The sequence below is a fragment of the Wasmannia auropunctata genome, unplaced genomic scaffold, assembly GCF_000956235.1.
Source record: "Wasmannia auropunctata unplaced genomic scaffold, wasmannia.A_1.0 LD333326.1, whole genome shotgun sequence".
NCBI lineage: Eukaryota > Metazoa > Arthropoda > Insecta > Hymenoptera > Formicidae > Wasmannia > Wasmannia auropunctata.
Window position 1 is genome coordinate 12,096 of NW_012029564.1, and position 12,056 is coordinate 24,151.

Below are 12,056 nucleotides of genomic sequence, written 5' to 3' on the forward strand. Positions count from 1 at the left end.
ATATCTCGCTGTACCAGACAGGTCTGGGACAATGAGCGGTTACGACAAGACGTGCGAGGAACGTGTAGGATGATTTATGACAATTCGCATGTTTTTCCTAGTAATAGAATGACGCGCGTTCTCTTCAGTATGAACAATTATGTATATAAATTAACACGATGTATTTATAGTCGCTGTTTGTGCACTATTCGGAAAAAGTAGGGGATCGGAATTTGTTTTTGTGCGTAGAAAGTGAATCCTCTCTCTCTCTCTCTCTTTCTCTCTCTCTCTCTCTCTCTCGCTCTGCTCCGAGATGAAAATTCATTTTATTTCCTCTATATGGAGATATAATTCTAAGTCGTATTCGTAAATATTTACAAGAATAAATGCTAAATTATCTACTACGTTGTGCGTGCACGTACGATGTACGTGCTTAAAAGAACGTATTTGCTCGCAAGACATGGGCGGAAACGACAAACAAAACGACACGCTATCAATTCACGATGTTATTTCTAACTATTATTATCGTGATGTCGTAATATCAATTAAGTTGTTTATTTAACTAATATCGAGATCTCGTATTACTGAATTCTTTTGGAGCGGGCGGATATATGTAAAGGTGGAAGCGAGGATAGAATAAAATAAAAACGAACTTCATAGTCTGCCCTATTCTGCCACATTCCTATTCAAACTCACATATAAGTCTTTCTCTTATTTTTATTATTATTTTTATGCTTTATGTTTTCTTAGATTAGATAGTACATTGCTTTTCCTGAACTATTTCTTCCGCTATCTCATCACAAAAGTGTACGTACACGTAATGTATAGATGCTATAATGCGAGTCTCCGCAATATAATAAAATCAACTTTGTTTCGTGAGTTGGATCGTTGAGCTTATGTATAAATAAATAACTATACAGATTTTTACGGGAAATTGTTGGAGTATGAAATAAATTTTGAATGCTTATTTATATTATACTGTTATATTATACTGTTCACTACAAAAATAAATAGCTTACAAAAAGAAATTTATTTTGTCTTTATTTTCATGAGACAGAGAAATGTCATAGATCTAAATTATTCTTATAAAAAAATTATTTTATAAAAATTATTTTATAAAAAATTATTATTTTATTATATATACATTATATATATATATATATTTGTATACAGAGTGAGCTAGGATGATATAATATGGAAATAATCAAATTTGAAAATTTATCGGATATGCGTGCACTTGTCTAACACGTGATCTAACAAATTTTATTATACGCAACTACGTCAACAGTGTTACGAATAATAGTAATACGTATATAACATACATTTGAGCAATGTTTATAAATATACATATACATTTTACCTATTACATTTATTAATTGATGAAAAATACAAAAAAATTTTATTTTCATCATTTTCAATTTTTGTATATAGAATAACTACCTATTGGGTATCGTCCTGTCTCACTCTGTATATACATAACAGTAATTATAATAAATATTCATTTGTATGTAAATAATGTAATATATACACAAAGACTATAATCACAAAAATACACAAAGATAATAATCGAGTCGGGAACTGCAGGCAAATTTTCCACCAAAAGGTTATTGATCCTCTTTCAGTATTATACTGTTATAAAGGAATGACAATATGATACAATATAATACTGTAGTGCAGATTTTTGCCTCTTTTTCTATTCTTAAAAAAGACAGATTTTTATATATCACTTCATTAAGTAGAATTAATGATATCAGCAATAACGGCAATAACAAGCTAATTGTCGGTTAAGTGTTTCCTGTTTGACGTTAATCGTTCGATACGGGAATTGCGGAAATCGTTCAATAGAAGAAATGTGCGATATGTCAAAATAGCTAATAATAACATTACATTAATGCTACAATTTCTCTTGTTTTGTTTTGTAAAGCAACTTGCATTATTTTATAATAAAAAATTAATTATGTAAAAAAATTAATTATAATGCATTAAATTGTTCGCAAATTCTGCACTTTATGTTTGTGAATATTTTGGATTTTCACGATTTTGGTGACTATCTGCTGATTACAAAATATTACAGTTTTTCTGGAATATTCCGGAGATAATAACACACCGGCGCGTGTACAAGTAATTATCGATAAGAATCGAAAGTATAAAATATTTCGTAATATCATAAATAGGTCATGACTCGTAGATAAAGAGTTAGCACAGAAATCTCCGAAGTGGTCCTCTCGAGAAAGATCTATCTGTGAAGTTCTTCTAATTTTTTTAATAGAGTAGCTAATCGATTAATACTGCGATGTGAATACATACATCGAGTAATCGCTCTACATGTCGTTAGATGTCAATTATATAAGTTACATTTTTTAAATTTATTATATACCTATTATGTTATTATAAATGCTAAAATCTGAAGGATACTAATTTTTTTGTAAAAATCTATTTTGATACCTACTAAATAAATACCTCCTAAATAAAAAATGTAACATAAAATACTTTAAGCAGTATGATTTTGGTAACTTTCCCCTCTGTAAATAAGAATAATGTTTTTAACCAATGCCTTCCGATTATCTGCAGTTTATAATTTTTTTGTTTATTTTCTCATTGGTACCATTATATCTGTTCACTGAAGTCTGAAGTTTATCAAATTCCGATTTCTTTCGAAATTCTGACGAAATGTCGTATATGATAACATATTTTCTCACGTTAGCGGATAAAATTGAATTCTTTCTTTCATCACGAGTGTGAATAATTATTTTCGACATTTTTATCTGCTGAACATGACGATCAATAGAATCATAGTGAAGCAAAAACTTGGCCATTATGTAAAATTTTTTCTTTTTTTAAAATGATTAGTATCTCGATAACTATTGCGAAGATCGTAAAATGATAGAGGACTTTTTTGTTCAGTTTGGTCCACACTACCTCCCCACAAGCGCTGTACCATTGACACCCTGTATATATATGTATATATATATATATATATTGAGAGAATATTATAGAGAGAATATTATACACAAGAATATTGCATAGAAACCGCGTAAACCGTATTTCGCAGGTATGTATAAATTAAAGAACTTTCGCTTAAAATTATTTATTTTAACCTCTTTGATCGCGCGTTTATAATGCAACTATGTATTATATATCATGTCTGGCTACTTTTGCAGTATTCTGCCCGGTTGTTCTTCCGACAAAACCAACTGCGTTGTTGTGGACAACAGACTATTTGATCCTAGCTATTCTCTAGAGGGAAACTACTGTGTATCCGTTTCATCAGAATATCCATACTGTACAAAGAATAATTTTAGCTGTCTAAAATAAGATGTGGCTAATTCGATACTTTAATTTGTAATTGAAATGGAGTTTTGCAATTGTCAAACTTAAAATAAGTGTAATTGAATTATTACAATAATTAAATTGCATAATTTTTTTAGCATGATTTTATTTAGCACAGATGTTTATTAAAACAATTAATTGCATTAAATAAAAGCATGTTAATTATGCAATTTAATTAAATTAAATTCTTTGCACTGTTATTGAAAAAGAAATAAAGTACAGCAATTATAAAAATTTACTAAAAGTAATTGATAAAAATTGATAAAAGATGCAAACAAAACTATTGTTGGATTTCATTGCGTATTATCCTTTACTTTTCTTTTTCGTTATTTTTTTAAATTTTATTATATAATAATTTTAGTATTAACTCCATTTGTTTTTCCATATATATTGTTTTGTTCTTGATAATTATAATTCATATTCTAATTAATATCATACGAGTGGCGATTGATAAGTAATCGGTCTGACATAGAAACGGCACCGGGAGTGTCAAATAATTTTTCTTAAGTTTGATCCTTTCTAGAGGCCTACCGAAAAAGTTTCAGACAGATGCGATAAGTAGTTTGTTTCCTCTATGTAATTATAACAGTATTCGCATAAAATTTCGCTCGCATTCGCTCCTTTCTAGAATGTTCGGTGCCAAAAATTAGATATTATACCACGCTAAATCATATGAACGATCCTCTTTTTCTTTGTCGGTAAGCTCCACAAATTTCTATAGAATATCCTAGAACGCTAGCCCCGAGAAATCAAGTGAAGCCGAGTAACTCATTGCCGGAAGAGTGGGTAACAGCCATCCTTACCCAGTGAAGGGTTACATTCCAAAACGTCAAAATTTTAGCATTAAATGCACGCTAAAACTTATACTTTATAAAGCACTGTATATGTGATCACCGGGTAAATGTGGCGTCCCGGCTTCATCTCAACTGATAACAAACTAACATGTTAACGATCTACATAGGTATTCTATAGAAATCTGTGGTCGGCTCATCGTTCGCCGAAATCACAGCTGTTATTCGCATGTCGTTCCACCGCCTCACTTTGAGTTAGTGATTAGTTGTCAATAAATCATGAAGGTCTTTGTCTTAGCGTTCTTTCCCTCGTGTATCGAAACGTACGAATTCAACGTTGCAGAAGAACTTCCGAATTTAAGACTAACGGCGTAATAAAACGACGTAAGTATCGTATCCGTGCTACTGCAGTTTGTACTGCATATATTTCAGTGAGATAACAGAACACATTTCAATGAACAATTCAAAACGAGTGTGAACAGTACGTGAAGACAAGATTGTCACCTTTTCTTGACAATCGAGATTCTCATTCGATCCTCACCTCACCTATGCGTCTACGCGACGGGAGAGTGGTTTCGACGGCGGTTCGCGTTCACCGTTCAAAATTGTGTCGACGTGATGCTCGCCTCGAGCACGAAAATTAATAAAGAATTGAATGATGAACATTAACCGTTGAATTCAAAGTCGTCCGTAGCCTTGACTACCGATCCTTCTGGAAATATACCAGCCGATAAACACATAAATAATAACAGTAATAGCCTCATTAAACGTTCGACACAACTATCTTGAAATGCATTATACGTGTATTACTTGCAGTTTTTTCTACGATAATTACTGAAAATATGGAAGATGCAGTTGATATGTTTGTATTTTTAGACCTCTATTTACATAAATATTGTAAAAAAATTGTGTTTCTCAAGTATATATGCGTATATGTGGCACTTACACTCATATATTGTTGATTATTCCCTATCGTAATTGCAACTATTATGCCATATCAATTCCATACGACTTCCTAACTTGATATAAATGCGAGTTGTACGAAAAGAATGCCATAACTTTTCTATTTCTCGTTCATTCCCCTGGCGATTAATAAAAAAGCAGTCAGTGATCGATTTATCAACGTTCTGTGAACGAAATTACGCATTCTTAATTTTATTTTTTATCAAGATTGCTATTTGTAAATAATAGTTTTAAAAAATCCGTTTTTCACTTTCTATAGTTAATGATGCAGCTGACCATGGTCGCATCATTTCTCGTACTGCTCTGTCTCTTTGGTACGATAGCGGCCACGACCAACGGCGCACGAGATGATAATGCGGTAAGCGTTAGTTTTCATTTTCTCGCTTCTAAAATGAATATTAGAAACTTTTCATTCTTTCGATCTATTCTCTTTTCAACGCACGTCGAAAACGATTGTTGACTAAATGCGCGTCACGCGTCTCTTTCAAGAAATCAAGAATTAAACTCCGCAAAGATACACCTTTGATTTAAGCCCATGCAGTTCTATATTGAAATGAATATGATATTCTACAAAATGTAATTCTCTAAGTCTTCATATTACGTACATGATAATAATCTGCGAACTATTTGGGAATTTTTATAAATTTAATAAAAATTTTTTTAATTTATGTGAGTCTATTGTCGACATAATTATTACATAAAATGCAGAACACATTCACACACATACACACACTTGATCATTGCTCATTTGCAAAACCGTTTACATAATGTAGACCGCAAAGGGAAAATAATAGTTTTGATTCTATAGATGCGCAGTATTGCATCTACATGTTAATTCTTTTATCATCATCTTTCTTAAAGCTATTTTAATTATTTAATGCTTATTTTAAGTAATACACGTTTGAGAGTTTTGTGTACATATTTTTACTGGTCTTTTTCTTGCAGATGACAAGTCATGAAGTGATACCTTCGAAATATATTAGTTAGTATACTTTTAAAAATCAATCCTCTAAGAATATTCTTAAATCATCAACCGAGTTTTTATTGAAAAAATAGTATATTTCCCTAAAGTTAATACCGTTTTTTTAAAGATTAAAGAAAAATACTTAGAATTCTATTTTTCAAAAAATCTTGAGGTTTTAGTTGGTTTCGGAAAGAGTTTTGTTTAAAGTAAGATTGTGAAAAAAATAAAATTTGGAAAGCTGGGAACTAATTTTGCGAAAAATTGTTTAAAAATTAAAATTTTAAAACAATTAAAAATATTAAATAAACGACCAACGTTGCGAATTTATTGACTCAAGTTTTTAACTTTTAGTAACATTTTCTGCTTTCTAAAATATAATACTTTCTAAAAATCAAAAAGATTCATAATTTTTTGGAGTTTTAAAATTCTAATTATCTTCATTTTAATTTTGGACAATAAAAATAATTTGACATAGATATGTAATATCAAAAATGGACATTTTACAGTTGGTCCTTCAAGTTCCTGTATCTTAGGCGTTAAATCGGTTGCCATAAATTTGTATACAAGGTAAAAGCGCTCACATGAATACATACAATTAATTTATTTTTCGCACTACTTACGTTTTTATTTTTTAGTGATAATCCTAAAGGCAAATTTGTTAAAATAAATGAATCCTGCAATCTTTTCGATCATTCAAAACCAGTTTTCGTCATGACTCATGGCTTTCTTGCAAACTCACGCGATTATAACTTTTCTGATTTTGCTTCCCTATTGTTAAAGGTAAATATTTCTTATACACAAGAATGAATAACTTACTGCAACAATGGTCTAATCCACACTTTATAAAAATTTAGACAATAAATTTTGAAGTTCATCATTTTAACTTTAAAGTTTATACTTTCTCTGTTGTTACAGTATGTGGGTTGGCCCCTGTTGCAGCAAGCCTTTTAATTAGAACACAGTTGTATTATACAAAAGCTCAGTCACAAACTCATATCACACAAATAATATAAAAATATTGTAAATCTCACAAGAATGAAAGAAAAAATTAAATAAAACAACTTAATATATTCTCTAGAAAGATTATACAGTATTTGCACTAGATTGGTCTAACGCATCCTGCTATAACGATCCAGCCGTCGTAAAGCTGCTATTGTATCCTTCTGCAGTGCACAACACTCGCAAAGTTGGTGAATACCTGGCAAAGTATGGCTATTTTACGATGTTATGTAATTAAATAAAAAAAATATGTATAAATATAATAAGTATAAATTTATATATTCGAGTAGTTTAAATTGTAAATAAATTTCATTTAAAGTAATTATTTTCAAGAATGCTGTAATAGCACTGTAACATATAATTAAGTAATATACAATGATTAATATATGTATAATGCAATATAAATATATGTAGCGTCTATTGATATTTAGCTTTATACATTATTTATGTTGCATTATATATATATTGCATTAATTATGTGGGATGACAATCCAGAGCAAACGTTAAACAAGATACGATAACTTTGTTCTACGCATACATACTTGTACAAAATTTTTCTTGCAGATACCTCGAATCGATAATCGACACATGCCATGTTCCGTTGAAGAACATCACACTCATGGGCCATAGTCTTGGCGCGCATATAAGTGGTTTCGCCGCGAAACACCTCCAGAAATCGGGTTACGGCAAGATTCCGCTTCTCATAGGCACCGATCCCGCGGCTCCCCTTTTCATTTGGAGAATTTGGTATTGCAAGGACAGATTTTGCAAAACGGATGCCGAACGTGTAGTAGCTCTTCACACGTCGGCTCTCGGATTACAAATATCTCTAGGTCATCTCGATTTGTGGTTTAATAACGGATTAAGCCAACCAAAATGTGGCGGTAACTATGATATTTAACTTAAAAATAAATTATTCAGGGAGAACATCGCGAAAAGAATAGCTAATCAGAAAGGAATTATGAATAAAATAAAAATTATTGTTTCAGGTTTGATAATTGGTAGTCTAAAGGTCAACTGCTCGCATAATATAGCCATTGAGTATTTGGCTATTACATTGAAAGATGACTGCGTATTTATTGGCATTCCTATATCGTAAGTTCGCCTATAGTTACCTATAACAACATGTTTAAACTTAATTGATTAAATCCAACTGTTGTGATATTTTTTAAAGTTAAAAATCCTATTATATAAAAAAATTAATTTATTAATAAAATGAAAGCTACATTATTATAATCAATTATACATTATGTTTATTCTTTTTTTTAGGTCTAGAAAAAGCCCGATTCCCAAGTATGTATAAATTAAAAACTATTTTTTTTTTCGCTTAGAATTATTTGTTTGTAACCTCTTTGATCGCGCGTTTATTGTGCAACTCGTATTGTTTTATATTATATCATGATTTGGGTATTTTGACAGCCCTGTGCCCGGTTGTTCTTCCGATAAAACCAACTGCGTTGTTATGGACGACAAACTATTTGATCCTAGCGATACTCTAGAGGGAAACTACTGTGCATCCGTTTCATCAGAATATCCATACTGTACGAAGAAAAACGATAGCTGTAAAAAATAAGATGCAGCAATTCGACACTTTAATATCATGGTGATAGAAAGAGAGTTCTCTAATTGTCAATCTAATAAAAAGTATAATTTGATTGAGTCACATAATTAGTATGATTATATATAGCACATATCTTTATTGTTAAAATCTTTGCACTGTTATTTCTGAAAAATAATAAAGCACTGCAATTTAAAAGATTTGTTAGAAGTAATTGATAGATATATGAAAATTGTATATGATAAGGAATGCGAAAAAGTCAAAAAGGATTTTTATGCACATCGTCTACTTTTGATTATTTTATTGAATTAAATTATATAACAATTTAATACCTGATAAATTAAGTTTTTAATAGGTGCGGCTCATATATCGGGGTTACCCTATATTCTCTATCGCATTTGCAACAATTAAGCAACAATTTCCATACGCAAATTGCCACACGACTAATGTGTTATTTGCCACGTGTGCAAATAGCGCATGACAAAGAATGCAACGATATATCTCTTCTGTTTTTCGCTACTGGTTAATAAAAGGTAGACGACGAGTGACGACGAGTCTATGAACATTCAATGAACTAGACTATGTATTTTCCATTCTCAATTTTATTTTTCACAAAAGACATATTTTGCAAATGAGCTCGAAAAATTTGCCTTTTCACTTCGTCCTCCAATGAAGCAGCTGGTCACAATTATTTCTTCTGCTGCTCTGCCTCTTCGATACGACGGCGGCCACGAGCAATAATGATAATATGGTAAGCATAGTTTTTTCAGAATCTTTATTTTTTTCGATCTGTCCAATTTTCAATGCACATTATAGAAAACGATTACAGACAAATCGCATCACCTTGCATTTCTTTATAATCAAGTATTATATTAACTTCGGAAAACTGTTCCTCCGTTTTAAGCATTTGCAATTCTACAACAAACTGAATATGAATACAGTATCACGTATAATTCCCTAAGGTCCGTATTCAGAACGCGATACGTTATAGTTTATGTTATTTATACTATAGAATTTTAGAAATAAAAGTGCACATTTGTTAATAAAAGTGCTTTCTGAATACGGACCTTAAGATACGTGCTATTACTTGGGAATGTCGAGCGTCAAAATGCGCAGAAGGTTATTGTGCAGCTTGACGCAGCTTCTTGACACTTAAATCTGGAAGTCAAGTAGTGTTTCGGACGATACTCAGACTGGTCTCGGTCTCGGCGACGAGATCGAGACGAGATTTTTTTGCCGAGAGTCTCAATGACATCGAGAGTCTCGTCGAGACTCTTGATTGTTGTGATATGTAAGATATAATAACTTTATTAAATAAGTTATTAGATTAATAATATTTATGCATCCTAATGTATTAATGCAAATAATAATTATTCATTAATACTGTTATTAATAATAATTCAGTCACAGGTACGATTAATGTGTCGGAGCCACCCTCGTCTTCGACGGAACAATGACTACAAATTTTTCATTTAAACAAAATATTAATAATAACAATAATAATAATATACAAATGCGATTATAGATGTTTATAATATTTTAAAAAACATGGGTGTATGTATATATGTTTCTATAATATATTTATACGTTTTCACATTTTTATTAATTTTTTAGTTATTTATTTTTTATTTTTTATTTTAGTATAACTTAGTGCAGTATTATTAAATGCTCATTTTTCATCCGGCATTTTCTTTTTTTTCTTCTTCTGTTAATTTATTATATAATTATATACATTTCTTTTAGCTATCTATTAGGTTCAAAAATCCTGTTTTCACTAACTTCTTACCTTTCTGAGCAAAAAATTGAATTAAGCTAATTAGTAATTAAGAATAATACAGTTAATCAGTAACTAATTAGTCATTAGGTTAATTAGTTACGAAGTTAATTTTATGTCAGTATTGTTATTTTAAAAAAGGATCTATCGGATGTACCGTGGCTAAGCGAGAAAATTTCATTGACTAGTATTGATTAACTTAAATCGTTTATACTTAATTTGAAAAGTATTATAGCCTCGACATATTCGTATAAGAGTTTCCTTTTTAGAATGTTCCCCAGAATCTGCCAGTGAAAGGACATATGACTTTTCTGGGACATCCTGTATATTATATACATTTCCTTTAGCCATCTATTGGAATGGGTTTAAAAATCCCGTTCTCCATAACTTTTCTAAGCAAAAAATCGTAACACAAATGTATATTTATTTTATTACGTGTATTTAATGCTACAATTTATATATAAATTATTCAACACAATTCGACATCGATACTCAAGTGGCAAGATCACCTAGTGCAATAGGAATGATATAATTATGCTTATAAAATAACGTTGATTTAAATTGTACTTCCATTTGACTTCCTTTTTTCGCTTATTTAATATCACTTGAAGATAAACTATATTCGTATACTCATGTCTGGAAAATCTATATTAAATTTATTAAGTTAATTAAATTTTAATGAACAACACGCTCAACTCCTCTTATTTGTATAAGTATTTCTTTATTGTATGATTTGAAAATTTTAATAAAAGAAAGAATGGGTCATTTATTACAACAAATTGTGCTTATATCATGCTCAAGAGTTGGTCTGACAATAATGGTATCGTTTTTATTATTTGATATTTACAACACACAAAGAGACAGACTATTGATCACGGCGCGATTATACATAAAAAATACAGAGAATATTAAGATCGTAATTATATTTCTCTTATGTAAGTTTTGTTTTATTGTAAATATGATTTCCAATTTTTAAAAAAGGAGAAAAAATTTCTACAATGTGATTGTGAGACATTTAAATTAAAAAATATATATAAATATTAAAATTTTTTTATTATCTGTAAATAACATTAAATTAAAATAATATTTAATTTAAAACTTGCAATTTAATCAGGATTTTTTAAAAAGAAATAATAGTTTATACCTATATTGTTAATTTTTTTAATTCTTACAGTTAGATTTGTTATACTTTTAACATTAAAATAGATGTTACAAGAACGTAAAATAAATAAATAGTATAATTACAGAAAAAGAAAAAACTAATTACATCAATCCAGATATAGAAAAGAATAAATATACATAAAGATATAAGCTATATAACGGACAAATCAAGATTCTGAACTCCTCTACTTAGTTTCCCCATCTTTTCCTAGAGTTAAAAATTATAATTGCTTTCCTCTTCTCCCACCTCAAATTACTTGATCAAATGATCATGCGCAGAGAAGGATCAGATTACATTACTCATCACTTTAGTTGAATGATATTTCATTCATTCATTCTACGCATGTGCTATGAATTAGAGTGAGTATTGAGAGTATGTTCAAAAAAGAGATGTGCAATATATATTTATCATTTAATTTATTTTTGCACATTTGTTAAGATCGTTCAGGAGTGCAGGTTTCGTGTACTAACAGCAGAAAATATTCGTTTGAAAAATGTTTGCTGCACTCTTTGCTTTTGTGCTTCTAACGACATATG

The 12,056-nt window shown here is 30.1% G+C and overlaps 1 protein-coding gene across 3 annotated transcripts; it reads left to right on the plus strand.

Moving 5' to 3' along the window:
* The first annotated feature begins 5,107 nt into the window (after positions 1 to 5,107).
* On the plus strand, positions 5,108 to 8,694 carry LOC105460047 (phospholipase A1-like). Of its 3 annotated transcripts, XM_011706491.1 has the most exons (10): positions 5,108 to 5,203; positions 5,323 to 5,421; positions 6,009 to 6,045; positions 6,534 to 6,594; positions 6,663 to 6,807; positions 7,106 to 7,233; positions 7,591 to 7,910; positions 8,016 to 8,121; positions 8,296 to 8,319; positions 8,446 to 8,694. In XM_011706491.1, exons 2-10 carry the CDS (start codon positions 5,326 to 5,328, stop codon positions 8,597 to 8,599), a joined length of 1,071 nt encoding a protein of 356 aa, XP_011704793.1. In that variant the 5' UTR covers positions 5,108 to 5,203; positions 5,323 to 5,325; the 3' UTR covers positions 8,600 to 8,694. The 3 variants fall into 3 exon arrangements, with proteins under 3 accessions (XP_011704793.1, XP_011704792.1, XP_011704794.1); XM_011706490.1 differs by having other exon boundaries at positions 5,131 to 5,421; XM_011706492.1 differs by lacking the exons at positions 6,534 to 6,594; positions 6,663 to 6,807 and having other exon boundaries at positions 5,131 to 5,421; positions 7,131 to 7,233.
* The last annotated feature ends 3,362 nt before the right edge of the window (positions 8,695 to 12,056 follow it).